Source organism: Lineus longissimus, chromosome 11 (assembly GCF_910592395.1).
Source record: "Lineus longissimus chromosome 11, tnLinLong1.2, whole genome shotgun sequence".
NCBI classification, from domain to species: domain Eukaryota; kingdom Metazoa; phylum Nemertea; class Pilidiophora; order Heteronemertea; family Lineidae; genus Lineus; species Lineus longissimus.
The window spans coordinates 9695594-9718382 of record NC_088318.1 but is presented as its reverse complement, the minus strand read 5'-3'; the positions used below and the strand labels follow the sequence as shown (position 1 = coordinate 9718382).

The window sequence follows — 22789 nt, the reverse complement described above, 5'->3', positions numbered from 1 at the left end:
TCCTGCCAACCAATCGAGGAGAATTCCTAAGCTACCGGTGTATGACGATTCGAAGCTTGACTTTGAGGCGTACATGGCCAATTTCAACGCGGTGACACTGGGATGGAGCTCAGAGGAGAAGCTTAACTTGCTACGAGAGAAGTTGGAGTGCGAAGGTTCTAGCCGCTTTAGACCTACAGGGTAGAGCAGTGACGTTTGAGAGTGTTGTGGATGCTCTAACGGAAAATTATATTGGAGAGAGATCTGATTGGGCTGTACGACTGAGAGACCTCCACCGGGAGCAGGATGAGACGCTAGATGATCTTGCATTTCGGTTGCAGCTGTACAGCAAGAGGGCTTACGGAAAGTTTCAACAGGACCTAGGCCTTCAATTCTACCTAGCCCTTAGAGCTACCCCCTAGGAGACAAGCTGTACCAATATAAGAATGAGTCTCTAGATGCAGTATTGAAGCATGCTAAGGCATACGAGAGTCACCTTCTGTTAACTAACCAGCCGACAATGAATACCACCACCACTCCCATTTCCGTGGCTGCAGTTCAACCGGAGACACAGCCCACACCTCAGCATTCGGACCATCGCGGTAGGGGGAGAGGACAGAGTGGACGAGGTCGAGGAAATAGGTACAATGCCGGTGATCGTCGCTTTGGATCGAATTGTTACATTTGCGGTCAGCCTGGCCATTATTGGAGAAGGTGTGATAGGGCCGAGGAATACTTTCGCCAAAAGATCCGGCCAGAGCAGAAGGATAAAGAGCAGACGACGTTAAACGGTTAGGCCGGACCTTCGAGGTGAGTGGAGGTGCTGGCGTGACAGCTCACATTACTCACCGACCCACTCAAGCGTATTTAACGACATACCTGAAGGGAATTCCTTTATGGCCCAGTGGTTGGCGCGTTGGCCCCAGAGTGGAAGTTAAGCAACGTTGAGCGCGGTCAACCTTTGGATCGGTGACCGGCGCGTATAATACATCTGGCAGACCTTCCCACGCGATGCGAGCTCTGGATTTGTAGTTCGGTACTGAGACGCATGAAGCGCTAAGTAGGATCGCGGACGATCCATCTCTGTCCGAAGGGGGGAATGATGTATAGTACCCCTAGGTATATGGCACGGCTTAACCCGCCGGCCATGAGGGAATTCCTTTATGGCCCAGTGGTTGGCGCGTTGGCCCCAGAGTGGAAGTTAAGCAACGTTGAGCGCGGTCAACCTTTGGATCTGGATACGGATGCCTCAAATTCAGGGATCGGAAGTGTGCTGAGTCAGCTTATATCAGGAGAGGAACGCGTGATCGGTTATTTCTCAAGGTTATTATCTGACGCTGAACGTAATTATTGCATCACAAAGAAGGAGTTTTTGTCAGTCATTCGCTCAGTACAACATTTCAAACCCTACCTCTATGGCCAACATTTTACCATCAGGACGGATAATGCCGCTGTTAGCCATCTTCTGACTCTGACCGAGAGCAATGACCAGATACAGCGCTGGCAACTTTTTATGTCTTCTTTTAAATATGATCTCGTACATCGACCTGGCAGGAAACATGTCAATGCGGATGCAATGAGTAGGATCCCATGTTCTCAATGTGGCCGTGATGAACCCCCTCCACGCCAACCATATAAAGGAAAACCTAGGAAACTGAAGAAATCTCCATCCACTGATTCACCACCGTGTCCCCACACTCGAACCATGGATGACGCTATAGAAGAAACAGTGGACGATTTGATGATGACCTGCAATGTTGTACTGGCTAGGGTGAGAGCAAAGGACTTAGCTACGCAAACATCACATGAGCAGACAACATCATCGCCTGCGGCTAAGCCCAGTCCTGTTCAGAATGATCTGTTGAAAAGGATAGGCAACTTACAGAACACTGATCCCGACATTGCTCCTATTTCGCAATTAAAAATTGCGGATACTGACTATCTAAGTTTCCGGACTATCTCATCTGAAAGTCTCAGTGTAAAGGCACTTCGCCAACATTGGAGGAATCATTTTGTTAGGGATGGTTTGTTATACAGGAAACTAGTCACACCTGGAGGATCTGACAGGATTCAGTTAGTTTTACCTAGGAACATGAAAGAGGAAGTTCTGCAGCAATTACATTGCGATCCAACTGCTGGCCATCTCGGAACGTTCAAAACTATGCATCGGATCAAGGACAGATTCTATTGGGTAGGCTGGCGCAAGGACGTCATGAGATTTGTTTCCAGGTGCCGCACGTGCAATCTTGCCAAGCGACCGCATCGCAAGAACAAAACTCCATTAACACAACAACTATTTGGAGAAGCATTTGAACGGATTAGTATAGATCTCATTGGACCGTTGAAGCGTACACCCAGAGGATTCTTGTATGCAGTCACAATGGAAGACAATTTCACAAAGTGGGTCGAGGCAGCACCCTTACGTACAATGGAGACAGAGGAAATATGTAACGCCATCATTCGGGAACTTGTATCTAGATTTGGCTGCATGCATATCATTCATAGTGACAGAGGAGCCCAATTTACATCAGATTTATATTCATGTCTCATGCAGAAGTTGCAGGTTAATAAGACAATGGGCTGGTGGAAAATTTCAATAAAGTGCTCAAGAGTATCATGAAAACCTATGTTGAAGATCACAAGGAGAGCACTGGATCTTGGGATTTGATGTTACCAATATTTCTGATGGCCTACCGGTCCTCTGTGCACGCGAGCACTGGTGAAACTCCTCATTTCCTTGTGACCTCTCGGGAAATGCGTCTCCCTTTGGATCTTATGTATAATTCGCCTTCAGAGAAATCACAGGATGTACCTACTTATGTCATTGACTTAGAAGCAAAATTTCACAAGGCCTATGCAATTGTGAGGGAGCGTCTGAAGGCGGCACAACAAATACAGAAAAAGCAGTATGAAACGGCTTCGCCTAAATATAGATCACTACAGGAGAGTCAGGCAGTATGGTATTTCAATCCGAGGAAAAGCTTCAAAGGAGACAAGCATCGTCCATGGCTTGGACCTTACAAAGTAAAGACACTGAACGAAGACTTTACTGTCCTACTTCAAGTGAATAAAGACGGAGAAACTATGAGGACCCATGCAGACAAGCTTAGGCGTGCGAATGGAATCACTCTGGATGACGGGTAAGGTGACATATGATCCTCTGGCAGCATGTTTTCTTTCCGACTCTGACCAGGTCAAGTGTGACCCGAGTAGCCTACATGGAAGTGTTTGGGTTTTTGGAGACTGTCACGTGTCTTTGAATGTGTGAGTGAGTGTGTTTGTCAGTCAGTGCTGCAGCAGCACTGTAGAGTGTATCGGTGTGTGTGTTGTGTTTACTCATTTTGACAGGTCTTGGTAAACCCGTGATACTTCTATTGTTGAAATACTGATACATGTTAAGGTTCCGGACCAGAGTTAGTGACTGCACTTGTAGGGTGTAGTAAATGTGATTAAGCCTAAATACACTAGCTGGTCATTTGGAACTGAGTTTTGATATTGTTACTGTGGTCAACTTGTACTGTGATTTGGTTTTAACTGCTGGCCGTGATATTTGTCTCTGACCACTCAGCAAACAGTGTGATGATGGTCCATAGTTATACGGGTACCTTTCTGATTTGCAGGATACCCATTAAAGACTTTTGGCAACTAGTGTTGTCATCTTAGTGATTTGCCAAGTAAGTGTGACAGTAGTCATGTCTCATTTTGATTACTGAGAGTGCAAACATATTTTGTACAGTTTTGTTCAATTGTTTGATAATTTGTAATACTTTGTATAATGTACATGTATGTGCTCATTTCTTGATCAGGTTAAGATCAGGGGTGTTTTGTAACTTTACTTGGAATAGTTACTGATATGGAAATGGTGAAGTTGAGTTTTAGTAGGAATGTCACTGATATTGTTGCAGACATTATGGGCTATGATCTGGTAGTTTGCCCTGGGATTACAGTATTTTTATCCTGCTCTGGCCTGTTATTGGGATTGGACAATTTTGAGTAAGGATAACTGTGATTGTATGGTACCTGTTAGTACATCTAAGTATTTGCATTAGAGTGACTGAAACTTCTATTGTTAACCAACTTTAAAGCATACCAAGTAGAAACTGTTATTTTGTATGATCTTGTATCTTGTAGGGATATTGGCATTGTATAATTTGTGTGACTATTGTTAGGATTTGTCGTATAGAACCGAGTTCTGCAGCAAGTTGCTGGTAATTGCTATTTTGATCCATTTTGTTCAGACCGAGTTACATCTATAATCTGAGAGTTCCTATCTTGACTATTTGTAGTTGACTAGTGTCATAATTTGACGTGTTATAGGCGTTTCAGGCATCTTTTGATAATGCATGCATTTTCGGATAGCAATAAGCTGAACGTTTGTGTGTCAGACACTTTTGAGTAAGGACAGTCTTGGGTCCGTGATTAGTCAGCTCAGGGTAAAGCGGTACTGCTGACAGTACTGCTAGGGATTTGCTTTGTTATATTTTTGATACATATGTATGCTTTTACTTGTATGTTAACTTGGATGGCATTTCCATCACTTTTATGTCCAGGGTTAACTGGCATTGTAGTAGGTTGCATTATTCTGTGTGAAGTTTTCACAGGGATTAAGTATTTTTGATATTAATTTTGATGCTCAGGTACTTAGTATATCTTATGTGACTCTGGTAATGTGACAGTATTCACTAGTTGTGTTCATCCTCATGGGCAATATTATCATGCCTGGTAGTACTTTTGTATAAATGCATTTTATGCATATTTGGTATTTGTTGACCATTTGTTTTTTACCACCTAATGACTGCAGCTTCGGTGTATGAGTGTCTGAGGACTGAGGTGTATCTGTGTGCCTCATGCGTGATGGATGGTTCAGTGGTCAACAGTCATGTCATGCGTTAATTTTAATGTGCAATATGTAACCCTTCATGTGTTCTACATGTATTCTGTAATATTCGATATCCTGTTTTGGTTACCCTGATTTGGGGAATTGGTCCTTGCGTTTTGCATTTTTGGTCTTCGGGCTTCGAGTTGGCGCCTAACCAGGAATTCAACTCAGGTTTTGGCATGTCCCTCCCAGCCTTGAGGCAGGAGAATTTTTCAGATCAGGCGTCTTTTATTCGGTAAATCGTTCTGGGTTATTACGTAACATCTGTACTTGTAATATCTGTGAATCCCAGCTTTAGTTTTATGACACAACTTGTGAATGGGCATTGCTGATGATTCTCTTTAAAAGTTTAAAATGTATAAGCATGCTGGTACAGGCGACCGTTTTTTGATAAGTTTTTGGATTGTACCAGTTACGCGTCCTAGTTGTGACTTTGCGTGTCATTTTGTACTTCTTTTTTTTTTTCGCTCTTTGGTGGCGTATGGCCGGGGCTATCATACGCTCGGGAGGGGGGTGATGTATGGTATTTCATATATCGCGCTCCTGGCCGTCTGATGGTGCCGCCATGCGCCCATGTGTTAACTAATTTGTAATCGCATACGGCGATATTGTAAAGATTGACCAATTCGCAGTATTAAATATCGTGTTCAGAATTAGTATTCCCGTGTCTTTTTGGCCACGAAAACCGTTACAAATGGAGCGCCTGGCCTCCCCAAGGATCGTGACGGGGGAGACTAAACATATGCACCCATGAGAGCAAACTGTGGCAATGGAAACCATGAAAATAATCATTTTTATCAGCAACAAATATGGATTAAAGATGAATGTTAAACTAGTTATTGGTTAGAAAGACTAGCACTTAGTTCTAATTTTGAATATAGGGGGCTTTTTGGAATTAAATTAGCTCTAATTCATTGACCGTTGAACTTATCGGATTGCTTCTACCTGAATTATTTTATTTCATTTTGGGGAATATTTATTCCCCCCAAAAAAAATTTGTCAATCGAGCTGATTAAAAATTTGTTTCTTTGAGATTATCAAGCCCATCTATGTGATCAATTAAATAAATGGAGAATATATAAATTTGCATAGTTTTTCCCTTTCACAAAAATCAAAGTAGCTCAGTTATTTTTTTTTAAATTTGGTATTCTTTATTATCTTCAAAAACAACGTTACACTATAAGGAAATTGCCAGGGCTTAGGCTGGAAGCATCATTAGCCCTGGTTACAGAAAATATACGTAATACAAGTTAAATCAAAAATGTAACAGACTTTTAAAAGAAAGAAAAGAATTCAAGTAGAGGCAAAGTAACATGAATTGTAATAGTTTATACAACGTGAATGTTAGTGAGGGGTTCCATTGTTCTGGAATTAATTACCAGAAAGGGTGATGGTATTACTAAGAAATGTGGCCGTTTTTTCTACAACATACCTGTTTGCATTCAGGTCCAATGAAAGATGACCATTTAGAAGAAAATGGAGCCTCTCATCAACACGTAGATTGAAAAACTTAACAGTTGTAAGATGTGGCAGCAAACCAGGATCATCAAAGAAATCATTACGCACATCATCTAATAAAGGGCAATTGAAGAGAAGGTGTTTAGTGGATTGAGAATGAGCCCCGCAATTACAAGATGGGCTAAAAACATTTGTAAAATTGAGGGAATAAGAGTGACTCCGGAATTCTAAATCACACTTTGTTCTATTGAGAGAAAGTTCATTTTTGCGGTTTAGCGCCAATTTTGTAGAAGTGAGGTTCTGTTTACCTCTCAGAAAAATTCGGATATTGTATGAGTTTCTTGAGAAACAGTTTTTTATATTTGCAGGCACAGAATCCCAATCTCTAATTACACTAGGCACAGTTGACTTGCTAAATCTTGCAGATGTTCTAGGGGGTATTACATACTCTCTTTGGGTTCTTAAACGACCAGGAGGCGTTGGATTACGATAAATATTAAAAATTTCATTAACATAGCATGGTACCATACCGGCTGGACCTCATACATGAGGACCTTTCTTTTTTTCCCTACGCCTGGGTAAGTGTCATCCAATCCAAACACTTAAAAACCTTTTGGGTGTTAGTCCCATGAATACATCCGCTGACTATATTAGCTACTATAGTGGATTTGGTCGGATTGTGATAACAAACCCTGTAAAATCAAAACTGATAGATCCATATTCAAGGTGAGGTAATATAAATGATAGATACGTGCGTTCTAGGTGCCTAGAGTGAACAGTAAACTTCAAAGCCTTGAGTAGATTTAACATGTTGTTACATTTCACTACAATATTGTTGATATGCATGCTAAAAGTCAAACAATCATCAAGTGTAACACCAAGTTGCTTATGGAATGGTCCCCTGGGAATAACATTACTTAGACAGCGGTGGGTGGTTATGAATAGTTTTACGTGGATAATAAAATATGACCTCTTTGCTTTTTAGCTCACCTCTTAGCAGAGGTGAGCTTATCCCATACCGTGGCGTCCGTCGTCCGTCGTCGTCGTCGTCGTCGTCGTCGTCGTCGTCGTCGTCGTCGTCGTCGTCGTCGTCGTCGTCGTCCGTCGTCCGTTAGCAGGGCACGTTTCGTAACTGTTAGAGCTATTGAGTTGAAACTTGGTACACATGTACCCTTATGTAATGACACCTGGGAGACCAAGTTTCGGTCCGATTCGTTTCATGGTTTGGCCACCAGGGGGCCAAACGTTAAAAGTGAAAATATGCAATATCTCCCTTAATAGTAGTCGGGAAATTTTGAAAAAAATATGGTAGATACTTCTAGCAAAGGTGCATCATATATCCTCCGGGTTTTTGATTTGACCTCCTTTTCAAGGTCACATAGGTCAAATGGTGTAAATTAGCCGTTAGGATGTAACGATGGCACGTTTCTAAACTGCAATGACTATTGATACCAAATTTGGTACACATTTACCCCTTAGTCAGGTGATCTCAGGGACCAAAGTTTGGTCCAATATGATTCACCACTTGACCACCAGGGGGCAAAATCCAAAAACCTTAAAAATGTGATTATTCCTTAACTTCTTGCCCGATTGCCACCAATTTGATATCATGGGTACATCTAACCACCATACAGTATATGTCACACAGGTTTTTAATTTGACCTTCTTGTCAAGGTCACAGAGGTCAAATGGCGTAAATTCGCCGTCAGGCCGTAACTATGGCATGTTTCTTAACTGCAATGACTATTGATCACAAATTAAGTACACATGTACCCCTTGGTCAGGTGATCTCAGGTACCGAAGTTTGGTGCGATCAGATTTGCCATTTGGCCTCCAGGGAGGGGGTCAAATCCTAAATTCTTCAAAATGCCATTATTCCTAGTAATGACTTGCCCGATTGGCACCAATTTTATATCATAGGTACATCTAATTCTAACAACCATTCAATGTGTCACCCGGGTCTTCTTTGATTTGACCTACTTTTCAAGGCCACAGAGGTCGAATGTACTGTAAATTGGCCATTTTGGGGAAATTGCTTTTTAATCAATTCTTCGGGGAGGTGGCGCTTTGAGCGTGGTGCTACCACGGAAAGGCGCCCTATAAGTGTAGAATTCATTCATTCATTCATTGTAATTGCTTGGACCTACATCAAACCTAACACTACATGGCACAATACCATGCTCTTTATCCATCTTTCCTCCACATGAGGTGAGCACAATGGCCCTGGCCATTTCATTGACGCTTTAAAATCAAGTTTCCATACCTCCGACCAAGCTGACAAACTGTCAAGGTCATTTTGAATGAGACGGTGCGCTTAGTCAATAGAATTCGGCAAGGCCGGGAAAAATAATGAACTGTCATCAGCATAAAGATACAAAACACAATTTTTAACCACATCACTTAGATCGTTAATATGCATTTAGAAGAGAAGCGGGCCAAGGATACACCCTTGTGGAACACTACTATTGATATAACCTATCGGTACATACATACATGAGTATACAACCTTCAGTTATTATAGCAAGTACGAAGATGAGAGGAGAGGTATCATTTTGTTCGTAATCCAGTCGTGCCTTTAATGGCGACCCTTGCAAATGGCTGGGGGTCAGTTGCAATTGAGCACCATGCGATTAAAAAACATGTATTTCTCATGCCGATCCACCATCGTTGTGAGTATATCCATACTTCACCGCTTAGAACACCCCCCCTGATCGGTGGTCTCCCTGCATTCCCTTCCTTTCCCACGCGTCCATGTCCCGACAACAATAACATTACACTCACTCGTGGTTTTCGCACGAGACACGCACTGAAAGCCATGAAGACCAGGTGTTCAATGAATAACGGTTCCAGGGATGCTGACCTGACCCGAATGCACAGTGCAAGTTGTATAGAAGAAGGGTAACCTGATCCTGAGGTTGGCACTAACAATTCAGGCCGTCATTGAATTACTTTGTGTAAAGCAATTTGATTGGCCACCCGTTTATGATGGTTCGTCCGACGGATTTCCTGGCCCTTGATTTCGGCGGTGAAAGGAGGAGACTTTAGGACTGATATTCATCGCCGATAAGTCGGCATGGTATTTATGGGGTTATTTTGAGTTATCCATTCTTCTCTAATCTTTACTTCATGACAGTTATGTTCATTTATTTTTTTCGGTTGAATGGGCAAAGTCGCCGAGGATGCTGAAGTTGCATCATTTGGGTGAGGTATGCTGCAGACACTTTACAGAATGCCATGAGCGGTAGAGGAGGTTACGTCGTGCGCAGTGCGAATGCAATGCTCAATGCATATCAGGCACGCCACACTACGAATTCCAATGCGGCTTGGCCAGAGCGACTTCGAGGGTATTAATGAACCGCATTTGTTAAAGCAGTTTGAAAATGGTACAAACCAACTTGAGAGAGTACGGTGGCTGGGAAAGGACATCACATGATTTATTTTTTTTCAGCATAAATTTTTTTTTTTCATGAAATATCTCGATCGATGGACTTATTATCTCGATCGATCGAGATATCATCTCAGGCGATCGAGTTAATTATCTCGGGCGATCGAGATATTATCTCAGGCGATCGAGATATTATCTCGGGCGATCGAGTTACTTATCTCGGGCGATCGAGATATTATCTCGGGCGATCGAGTTACGAAATCGAGGCCGTTTAACATTCAACATGGATGACACCGTGAAAAGTCTGTTCCATCTCGGACTTAGTCAAGCTGAAATATGCTCTGTTCTCGCTCAGAGATTCGATTATAATGTACGTAGAGTTCTTTCACGGCTACGTTTGTACAGGCGGAAGACATTTTCCGATTTAAATGATGTTGTCGACTTCGTGAGCGGAGAGCTAGCTAAATCGGGACAGCTTCTTGGCTACAGATTTATGCACTTGAAATGCATTACCAATCGATTAGTGGTCAGCAAAGAAGCTGTCAAAATAATTCTGAAGCATCTTGACCCAGAGGGTGTTGAACTGAGAAGGCGTAGGAGACTTGTGAGAAGGAGATATCGTGTAAAGGGGCCCAATTATGTGTGGCACCTTGATGGCTATGATAAACTGAAGCCATTTGGTATCTGTATACATGTACATGGCTGTGTTGACGGGTTTTCAAGGCACATGTTGTGGCTTGAAGCATACAAGACGAACAGTGATCCCGCCGTCATAGGCGGTTACTTCATCAAGACACTTGAAGATCACAAGGGTTGCCCGAAAATCATTCGAGCCGACCGTGGAACGGAAAATGGACATATAGAACACATGCAAACGTTTCTTCGAGAGAACAACAACAGGAACGATGAACGCAATTTTCAGTACGGAAAAAGTACTGCAAATCAGCGTATAGAGTCATTTTGGGGTATACTGCGAAAGCAAAATGCTGAATATTGGATTGCCTTATTTAAGGAATTGGAAGGACAAGGCCATTTCAGTGGCGACAAGAAAGACCAGGAGTTGGTACGATTTTGCTACATGAATCTGATACAGGTAACGACATTATATATATATATATATATAACATTACTGTAAAATCGGACGGATCAGAATGTCCATCCCACTTTGGCAAGGTTTTGTTGGTTACTGAAAAATTGGCAATGACCATAAATTGAATGAAAAGGACTGGCCATACATGCAAACTGAATGAATTTGAGATTGCATTTTCACACTATGTTTGGCCCTATGGTCGCTTATGGGGCGTGTTTTTGGTTATACGGCAAAGGCATCCGGCACTACTAGACAAATTAATCTACATATATTATATTGACAAAGTAATTTACGTGTTATTTTTACATTTCTCAAGTAGGCGGTCTCTGTTTTAGCAATCATAGCTTTCTGTATTTTCAGGAGGAGCTGGACGAAGTCTGCATGCTTTGGAACACACACAAAATCAGAAAGTACAACAATACCAATCTCCGACACGGACGACCTTTTATGATGTACTTCGTGCCAGAGCTGTTTGATGCTGAAGATGGCCTTTGCGATGTTGATGAAATGAAGATCGAGCTTCGCCGGGGAGAGTGTTCCTTCAAGTCTCAATGTTACAAGGACATGTATGATCTTTGCTGCTTACTTATGAACGAACTTGGTCTTGCGATGCCAAATGATCCAGATGAGGCTAGAAACCTGTACATAACACTCAAAGCTGTCATTGATACACTTTTTGATTAACGCGTGCTAGGTTCTTCGCGCTTTGCAGATGTATTTCTCGCAGACGGCGCAGCCAAAAGCCCTCTGTGCTCTACACGATTTTTGAGTCCGACATGATCTGTATGGCTACTCCGTCGTTAAGGGTACATGTTATGGGACGAGAACTTGCTTGGTCCTTAAAGCTGAACGGCATGCATAAAACCAGCGCATTGCACATTACAACCATTATTGTAAATATTTTAATGGGTAACCCGGCAACTGTTTTTCTTCAATATAAAATCCTCGCTGGTCCAAAGATTCGATTAAGAGAAACCAAATTTTGAAGTAATACTGGTATGCCAAATAGTTTTCGGCCCGGCACAGCGGTCCAAAAGCGAGGTGACATATCATGGACATTTACTTAGTGGAGCCGGCTATACATGCTAGTCATGTTAGTCATTCAATCGTTTTTGGAGCCCATTGTGTTGTCCCACTAAAACATGGCGGATTACGTCAGGAAGTGCTGGTTTTAATTATATTTAACAACAGATAAAATGTAATCAGAACATTACTGTTTTATTAAATAGATACGCGTAAGCTATTCTGTTCTCATGTTGTTCGTACAGTTATTGTGCATAATAAAAAAATAATTTCTATCACACAACTTTTTTCCCTGATTGTTTTGTAGTAGTATCCATCAAGCATTATCAGCAACAAGCCCTACACAATTACGGCTAAGGATGGCTTTTCCCTGCCATTATTGATGGTACTACTATCGCCGAATCGGTAGATGTCGTCCTAGGTAAGCGTTAAGTTTACCCAGGAACAACCTGGGTAAGACTAAATGTTACCCAAGATCGTTCTGGGTAAACTTTAGACCACTAAAGTTTGAAATTCGCACACTTTCCAACCTGCGGTCGAGGTTGCTGAACAACAGTACGTGACTTGTGTTACTGCAGAGGGTTTAAAACGTTATTTGAACTCTGTCCCATAATTTCGAGACGGTCACTTCACATCTTAAGATAGAGAAATAAAAAAGAAACTAGTGGAGGTCGTCGATGGAAAATCATAACTCCGTGAGGGGCAAAACTGGATCCAACAAGAGGCCCATAGGCCTGGCACTCAGCTGAGTTGCATTTATCGTATCCGCTTGAGCTGGACAGTGCCATGAAATGGTGAGGTATTCCAAATGTTGTTTCGGTAATTGTATGTTTTTTTCCTTTAGAAATTCCTCAGATTCTAAAGGTATCTGGGCACACTACACAAATACGTACCATTGCTCTATAGTATTTTGCTTCCCCAAATGTGAAATGTACGTAAATTGAGTGGTTAAAATTGCAGTCTCGGTTTGAGTGTTGAATGGCCTCGATTTCGTAACTCGATCGCTCGAGATAAATAACTCGATCGCCCGAGATAATTAACTCGATCGCCCGAGATAATAGCTCGATCGCCCGAGATAATTAACTCGATCGCCGGAGATAATAGAGAACTTTCGCCACGCCGTCCGAGATCCGATCCGCCGAGAACGGATCTCGTTCTCGATCCCGTTCCCGGAAAGTACGTTGCGCGCATTCGCCACGCCGTTCCGAGGACGGGTATTTTTTTACGTCACCTGCAGCTCGTTGCTATGGTGATTCTGTCAAAATGGCGGCTGATCTCAGACGGCTAGGAAATTTTGCTTTCGAAGATGACGAATTGATGCAGGTTATGCATGAACATTTATTTTTTGCTGACGCCCAAGATAAGGAGAGCACGTTTAATCCCAACTGGCCAAGATTCGACTTGAATCGACTGACTGACGCACAAAGCAAGGAACAATTCAGATTCTACAAAGATGAAATCATTGAAATTGCAAATGTGTTACGCATTCCAAATGTGGTTCAGTGTCGGAATCGCTGTGAGGTTAAGGGTCTTGACGCCCTCTGCATGACTCTGAGACGGATGGCGTATCCCAATAGGCTCAGTCAAAGTGAAGATGTTTTCGGAAGGCCGACTTCTGTCATATCGTTCGCAATCAATGAAACCGTCGATTACATTTACCAAACTCATGGACACCTCCTACACCAGTTAGATCAGTCATGGCTAAATGAAGAACATCTTCGTGTCTACGCGGATGCTATACATGAGTCTGGCGCACCCTTGGATAACTGCTTTGGCTTCATCGATGGAACGGTAAGACCAATTTGTCGACCAATAAGAGGTCAACGATCAGTATTCAATGGACACAAGCGCGTACACTCTCTAAAATTTCAGTCCATGGTCCTACCAAATGGCATCCTCGCCAATCTCTGGGGACCAGTTGAAGGGAGACGGCATGACGCTGGCATCTTAGCGGACAGTGGCCTTCACGACCAGCTGGATCGTCTGCCACGGACCGAAAACGGTGAAAGTTACTACGTTTATGGGGATCCTGCTTATCCTGTTCGACCGTGGATGATTTCTCCATTTAGGGCAGGCGCGCTTGGGCTAAACGAGCATCAACAGGCATTCAATACTGCGATGGCGGCCCCAAGAACATCTGTTGAATGGACATTTGGCAAGATCTTACAGTACTGGGCATTTGTAGATTTCAAAAAAGACCTGAAGGTATTTTTGCAGCCTGTGGCAAAGTATTACCTGCTTGCAGGCTTGCTGACCAATATCCACACGTGTCTGAGAGGTTCCTTGACGGGCGGTTACTTCGAACTTGACCCACCATCTTTGGAGGATTATGTTGGCATTTTGGACTAGTAAATGAACGTAACGGTTTTCTGGTTCTGTGCGCGCATCCCCGCAGCGCGCCTCCGGTCTCAGTGAATTTCAAATTTAGCGCGGGCGGTCAATTGATTTTGCTGTTCTTGACTGCAACACAAGATGGCAGCGCGATCGCTATTTCCCAAATGACTGGAATTGTGTATTTTTTGGGACCTTCTCGAACTTGCTGCTGCTTGACCCCCCCCCCCCCCAGATATAAAAAAAACTGAAGATGACTCGTTTCTCTTCCACGTTAAGTTGGGAATGGTCTTAGTCCATCAAGAGAAACGACATTTTTATTTTCATCTTCCTTGAAGTAATTATATTGACAATATAATTACTTCAAGATCAGACCAGTCAAAACCGAGAAGTGTTGAGACAGAGGGGATTCTACAGTACTTTGCAGCAGTGTCTCCATGAAACGGTTTACTTTAGTATGCATTCTTTTCCAATATACCATAATAAATCGAATGCGAGGCCAATGTTTGCCGATTCCCAGGGGGTTGGGGTGGAGTGGGGTTACCATAATGAAGCCATGGTAGCTGGGAGTAACATCTGACTGGCACTCATCCCTGTAAGCTAACCATGCTAACAAGTCCATTCTTGAAATCCTGATAATTGCCTGGGTGAATTGAATGGCTTCCAGGGGATGGCCTTCTCTCACACAAAAGCTTAATCCAGCATTGCAGAGCATCGTGATAGGTTGTGATCTCAGATGTATACGCTCTTTCTTCACAGATGTAGCCTAAGGCATAAAATTGAATTGATACAAAGATATTAAATCAAAATAACCAACATTTATTTCTATATCAATAAACTCTGTAACATTGCAACATCTTTTAAAAAACAATCAAATACTAACTTAACTCGCACACAATACTTTGACATGAATAACATACTGTAAAATCCTCTCTGTCTCGACACTTCCAATCTTGACCCTTGTTTCTCAAACACCTCACAGAAGCCGGTTTTAAACATCGATATATTTCATTTTGTGCGTAGAGAAACAATGGGAATACCCCCCCCAAAAATATGCTAGGAAAACACGGGGGAAAACCATTCATTCATTTATTCAAGTCACCACAGAAGTGTCGAGACAGAGGGGATTCTACAGTAGACGTACTGATAATTTCAAAGTCTATTTCTTGAGTTGTTGACTCTCAATAAATTGTTGAAATATTGCTGAAAACTGTTGTTCTTTTGTCTTTTCTAATTCCATTCTATGGCGCCTCTCCTCTTTTTCAAGTTCAAATTGTTCCCGTTTGAATGCCAGTTCTTCATTTTTTAGGTTAATTTCCTCCTGTTTCATTTTAGTGTAGTCAGTCATCACCTCTTTCTTTTTCTTTCTTGGGGTGTTGGAAGGAGCCTTGTTTTCATCTGCAATGTAAAAGAGAAGTATAACTATGGAGGTTACTAAAACATGCAGTAGTCAAATGAAACCTCAATTGCAGAATCACAGTCAAACTTGCCCAAGTCAGTCTTGCATAAGTCGAATTCTGACTTATGCTTTTCTTTTTAATAATCCTCACCTTAGTTGAACCTTGTCTTAAAAGTCGAAGAAAAATCTCTGATCCCAACAGGTTCGACTTAGGCCTAGCTAGTGTATTAACCCTCCCTTTGGAGAGAAATGGGACCAAAGCATGTGAATGGGAATCATGAGTTTCCCTCCCTCACCCCTGACATTTGCCCCTCCTAGACATTCTATGCCCCCCTAATGACATCACCCCCCCCCCCCCCCCCCAACTGAAGGACAGTCTTTTCTCAGTGATATCTTTTTGAGGGAAATGGGTAGCAATTATCCAGGGCCACATCAGATTTTTGCCACCTAAATTTATGGGATCAAGTGGACAAAAATCAGAAATTTGTTTCAGTACGTATTCTTACCTTTATCACCAATCAGGGTTTCCATCGCGCGTTTCCTTATTTCAGTCCCCGCTTCAATCAATCTCTTGTCGTTTTTGTTTGAACTGGTTGATGCGGTCTTCTTTCTTTCATGGGAATCAGACTTCATGGTGAGGATCTCTTGAAGGAGGATTTCCCGCTCTTCATATTCCTCAGCAGTGCCAGATCTGAAAGAGTATAATTGGCATGAACATTTTTGCTTGGAAATCAAAGTACTTTATTACTGTTCACAGAGGACTGAAGAAAACCTTAAAAATGATGGGATATTCTACCAACGACCCATGGATTGAAGCAAAGAGAAAAGAATTTGAAAATATGCAGGTTATTGTAAATTCATAGGTCATAGGGAAGTCAAAAGGCAAGGTAAAAATTACCCTAAGCCTACATCTAAGTTGCTAGAAACTATTTTTTTATCTTGTCTCAAAATTTATAATTATTAAATTAACACTGAATTTTGTCCGAGACATCAATGCAACAAAACTTACTTTCTTAGTGCAGCCATCTGCTGTGTTTTGAATGCGTTAATTAATCGGTCTACCCTCTCCTTCACCGATCGGTCATTAACCGGAACAGCTCCGGGCTTTATCTTCAACATAGCAGAATTGAAGTTCTGGGTTATTACTGCCCATCTATCTGCATCTTCGTATGGGTTTCGAGCTCTGATTTCTCGCAGAAGTGTAACATCGAAGGACGGGTTATACCTTATCGTCTTGGCCCTAGAAAAAGCAGAAAAGAATTGTACATTAGCAGATGATTAGTTACCAGATCAAAGTACTATGATTATTATAGTTTGCCATTTTGAGGGATCTGGGAGGATCAAGAGGGGGTTCCTTCAAAAAACGTCTTCTGAATCTGTGCATACCCACCCTGAATTTTCAACAATTATGGGTTTATGGCGAACATCTACAGGGCTGGCCCACAGGCCTTCATGGAGAAAGCATGGATACATACCCTGCCTTGCCTGTACTTTTGGGGTTTTTTGGTGGTGCATCCCCACTGCCGCCATCATTGGGTCCGGGACCAGTTTCCTCATCACCACTGCCAGGTTCAAACCTCATCTCCTGAAACGTGAAAGTGACAATGAAAAAAAAATTAGGACCAGTAGCTAGCCTACCAACCAGTATCAAAGACAGGTGACTAAGAGGCCACTCTTTTATTCGTTGACCTTAGGGGCCTTCGAATGCCTTCAGAGGCGAGTCTGACAAGTCGCCTTCCAAAGATTCTAACTAGTAAAGGCCGCCTCCAGTCAAACATTGGCCAGGGGTGTCAGTAGCCATGTTACATGCCCTGAATGAAGAATCAATCACTGACTCAGTCAATCAGGCCGGTCAATGTATAGGGCCTTTTCGACAAGGGGCTCCCAGACTCAGGCAGAGGGCTTCATCCCATTGTTCGAGCCTCGGACAGAGCCCCATTGTTGGCCTACGGAACAATGGGATTAAGCCCTTCGGGAGCCCTTGACGAAAAGGCCTATCATTCATTCATCAGACAAGAGATGAGAGAGCCATCCCTACATACATTATTAGGCCTACGGTTCTGACACACAGTACATTTACATGTTAATGTACACTGCTGATGTAGGCCTACATTTCTGCGCCTTAGAATTGGCACTGTTTTACCATGTTTACAGCATGAAAAACAAATTAAAATCGTGCAGGATGGCTTCACTATCAACTCAAGAATGTTTTGCACCCATATTCGTCCTCATTTTGTACATACCGCGAGAGTATCCCACAGGTTTGCCATTTGAATAATTTTTGATAGCCGCGCAGCCGTTCCCGGAAAAGCCACTCGAGATATATCGCCTGATTCACGGCATCCGGTTTCGGGATCGCAATCTGATACCCAAATACTGATGACGTCATTCACATTTTTGGCCCGTTCTCGGAGATTTGGATCTCGGACGGCGTGGCGAAAGTTCCCTAATATCTCGATCAATCGAGATAATAAGTCCATCGATCGAGTTTTTTCATGAAAAAAAATTTTCACGCTGAAAAAAAAATTTTATGCTGAAAAAATATAAATCATGTGATGTCCTTTCCAAGCCACCGTAAGAGATACACCCCAATACGTATGAAACTGGAACTTGAACAGTTCTTCGATTAGCTGAACATGGCCATTACTAACACTACGTTTTGAAGCAAACATCTGCTTAAAATTCACTGTATATCTTAATAGTTTTATAGAAATCACTGTAGTGTCAAAGACAACATTGATATGAAAAGCGATATATGCTTCGTCTTTTACTTACCGACAGCTTTGAGAAGAAGTGGTGGCACTGATTTGAGAATAATTTTCGAAATGCGTTTTTCTACTCCACATAATCACATAATTTTGATTAGTAGTTAAATATGTTGTCTGTGCTTCTAAAATAGCTGGTAACCAATGTTTTTGAAGAGTCGTGGCAGAAAGCTGATGACAATTCATTATTTTTCCCGGCCTTGCCGAATTCTATTGACGAAGCTCACCGTCTCATTCAAATTTTAGCACTGTTGACACAATTCAAAACAATGGTGCTTAGTGCTCATCAGAGGATTATAATCAATGTGTCAGTGGATCAGTCATAGCCCCTACTTTATGGTACAAAGACAATATCTGCCTTTTATCACAGCCGTATTTTCCCTTTACTTCTGGATCAACATTTAATCAACCTAATTAGTGAGTGCATGCTGCTTAATTACGGTTTGATCAAAATTTACTAACACATCTGCCTAAATTGTTAGATCGTTCACATCAATATAAGTCAACAATCTATATTGTATGTATTTGTAACCCGATAAATTATAAATCTACACAACACAGCAAATGCAATAATCTTCACAATTTAGGCAGATATGGTAGAAATAAATGCAAATTGTCCCTAAATTAGGCATGGGCTACATAAACACTGCCCTCTCCATCTATTCAGTACAGCTACACCAATATAAACCTATTAACAGACGTGTTCAAGTTGTCATCTAGAAATGTCTACCAGCAATCCAAATTGAGTCATAGAACAGGAATTATTCGGTGTTTCTGACAGAGTTTTCGAATTTGTTATTGTCGTCTGCTAGCGCTGTGGTAACCTTGATAGACAGTACTTTGCCGAGACTGTCCGAATCCCCACACTAATTAATCTCATCAGGATCCAACATGAGCAATTGTTCATGTGATGGAATCCAAGTAGGAGACAATGGGTTATTCTTCCTTAGTCGTACACTATCGTTACTTGAGAGGTCTGCTAGTCAGAGCGAAACTAAGCCCTGGCACTACTCCAAGCACGAACTCGGAGACACACTCAATGCATTCATTGTCTTTCTCCAAACAGGTGTCCCTATTGCCCATGTTTGGACGTCTCGGGAAGGATCACCAGCCACACCACAGGCAGGTCATACAATACGAAGAACACCTACAAGACCATAGTGGACTGCAGGGTGTCCGCATCTCCGTCCTAGAATTGATACATGCCCCTCCACACGCGGATAACTCCAAGAACACCAGACTCGCCAGAGAGGATCCATCGACTGCACACAATGTCATCGCTCGGTAATGAGTCCTGGTAATCGGAATACCACACTAGCTAGCGTATCTACCATTTCTTTGTCATGCAGGTTCTCCTTTAACACTCTCTCGCAGCTCCAAACCAGCACTGCTGTCCTTTATTCTCCGTATTTTCGTTAAAGCAGCCCAAAGCTGGGGTATCACCCATTACGTCCACTAAAGATAGCCTGGATAACAGCATTTCAGCTAACCATTACTTCACAAAGAACGGCCCAACACTGGGAAACTCATTCCTTCGTGAGAGCTCTGTGTGGCAAATCAGACATAACTCCGTTGGCACATCAACTGACACTAGGGTCCCTACTGACTTACAACCATGCCAGGCCAGTTAATGCTCCTTCAAGTTAACTCACGAGGTTATACCTACACCAACACCGTTTCCTTGGCTACTTCACATAAGCAATTTTCCCCTTATGCCCTTTGGCGCCAAAATAAGTGCAACACAAGCCCTCACAACACCCTTGACAACCAAGCGTCAACATGGTCATCACAACACAAGGTCTCGTTACGGCGTTTTTCCCGAATGTATGCGATGTTGACGTGCCCCGTCAACAGGACGTGAGATCTATTTTCCAAGTGCGTTTCCAATCTGATTGCATGAGAGCAACTCATTTGTGCCGTATATCACTGGAAATGCCTGATTCCCCTCTTTCTGCAGGATGTTTAATCCGGCGTTTTATTTCTTCAAATAAATCAGAAGCGTCGCATTGGCCCATAGCTCTGTTTACCATCCCTAATGGCAATTTTGCCAATTGGGCCGGACGATCATGAAAAAATGCAAAAATTATACATTTCTTCCTGGATAATTCTCACAGTGGCCATTCTCCTGTGAAAGAAAGTTGCTTACGCTACACAAACATTAAAAAAAATCAAGGGTCATCCATTGAGGTTTTGAGATATAATTTATTGAATTTTGCACAAATCAGCGAAAAACGCACCAACTGGTACTGGACGGCATTTAAAGACGGGAATCAAACAGAAGATACGACAGTCTGACACCTTATTGACACGTCATTCATAATTGTATTATCATCCGACACGAGCAGTCACTTCCACGTTTTGACCGTATCATATATTTCAGTGATAGCGGTTGGTTCAGATTGGTGTTGTGGGTATTGGCTTCCCATCAGACAGGTTCAAAGGACAATGTTAAGACCAAGGTATACTTTGAAGCATCCTAAACCTCAGACCAACATTCAACACTAACGACCGAGCTTATTTATGCCCTCAATAAACCTACAAGAGGGATTGCTGGCTGTTCACTGATATCATAAGGCCCCCGCTGTTTGATGATAAATGTGTACCATTAGGCTGGGTTAAGACAATCCATGCGACTTTCAGCGGTCCTTGCACTGAAGCTCATCCTGTGTCTGTCCCTGTTGACAACCAAAGTTGTCTTGCTGAGTTCACACCGGTATCAATAGAACAGCTTAAAAAACTGATAAAGACATGCGCGCCCAAGTCATGTGGTCTTGACCCATTACCTACTTGGCTGCTCAAGGATGGCGATGTACTAAATGAGGTTCTGCCTTTGCTGGTAGAGGGCATAAACCAGTCTCTCCAGTCTGGCAGTGTACATGACTGTCTTAAGAATGCCCTGGTCAAACCGCTCCTCAAGAAGGCCGGGCTGGATCGTAACACCTTGACGAACTACCGTCCAGTTTCGAACCTCTCTTTCATCTCGAAAGTTTTGGAGAAGGTGGTTGCGAAACCCCTTCTTGATCATATCAAAATTCATGACCTCGATGACCCACTGCAATCTGCCTATAAAGCGGGCCACAGTACCGAAACGGGGCTTCTGAGAATAAAGGCAGATATGGATGCAGCTCTAGATAGCGGGAAAGGGGTTATTCTCATCCTCCTGGACATGTCGGCTGCCTTTGACACCATTAGTCATGATATTCTTATCTCTCGCCTTGAGAGTAACTATGGTGTCAAGGGCACAGCCCTGGACTGGTTCAGGTCGTACCTGTCAGCCAGGAGTTACAGTGTTTTGGTGGATGAGAAGAAATCGGATCCAATACCTTTGTTCTCAGGAGTGCTGCAAGGCTCTGTCTTGGGTTCGTTACTTTTCTCTCTTTATATTAAGCCGCTTGGCACAGCCATCAGTAATCATGATATGTATCGTCGTGGTTTCGCAGACGATATACAGCTGTTCGACATGTTTACCTTCACTCCGGAAGGTTTAGGAGAAGTGATTACAAAGGCTGAGGCACGTGAAGCCTAAGCACCTCAAAGGCAATGACGATGAAACGGAGTTTATGATTATCGCGCCAAATCGCCAGATTGGGTCAACCTCTGTCTCAGCATCACCTCATGTCCGAAACCTTGGTGCCGATTTCGACAAAAAAATGTGTATATCCATGCAGGTGTCAAGATGTGTTCAGGGAGTGTACTGTCAGATTAGTCGAATCTCCAAGATAAGGCGTTATCTAGACAGGTCCTCATGTGCCCGTGTAATAACTGCCTTGGTTACATCCCGTCTCGATTTTCAGAACGACCTGCTTCTTGGTCTGCCACATTATGAGTTACATCGGCTGCAAAAAGCACAAAATGCTGCAGCTCGACTTCTCACCCAGACCAAGAGGCGGGATCATATTACACCTGTCTTAAACGAATTGCATTGGTTGCCCGTGAGTTCGCGCATTGAGTACAAGGTCCTCCTGATTGCCCACAAATCATTGCATCAGGAGGATAGTCCCAGTTATTTGAGAGGATTGCTCAGCCTGCGTGTGCCGTCCCGTGGGCTTCGGTCCTCAGATGATCCATGGCTTCTTACCATTCCACGTTCCAAGGGGTCATATGGGGATCGGAGTCTTGGTGTGATGGTTCCCAGGCTGTGGAACTCTCTCCCTGTCTCTTTGCGCGAGCTTGCGGACACCAATGCATTCAAAAAACGCCTAAACACTCAGCTTTTTATAAAATGTTTTAGTAATGTCTAGTCAACTTTTTTCTCAAAGATGTCAAAAATTGTCTTTTATAATGTACTAAAATCTACTTCTTTTATTTCTGTAACACTTATTTTATATCTTTATACTGTCTTCTCCCACTTAACCGAGCGCCAGGAAAATGGCTCGAAAATGACTAAGTCCAGAAACATGGAAGTCTGTAGTTTTTACCGGTGGGCTGCAAACATTCAATATGACAGCCAATTATATTGATCAATGGTTATAGGAAGACA

General features: G+C 42.7%; 1 protein-coding gene across 1 annotated transcript; it reads right to left on the bottom strand.

Moving 5' to 3' along the window:
- Positions 1–14948: 14948 nt before the first annotated feature.
- LOC135496229 (uncharacterized) lies at positions 14949–17986 on the bottom strand. The gene is made up of 5 exons (XM_064785421.1): positions 17788–17986; positions 17020–17129; positions 16554–16784; positions 16051–16235; positions 14949–15543 (listed from the first exon to the last, which is right to left on the bottom strand). The coding sequence occupies exons 1-5, from the start codon at positions 17812–17814 to the stop codon at positions 15305–15307; spliced, it is 792 nt and encodes a 263-aa protein (XP_064641491.1). The 5' UTR covers positions 17815–17986; the 3' UTR covers positions 14949–15304.
- Between the last annotated feature and the right edge of the window lie 4803 nt (positions 17987–22789).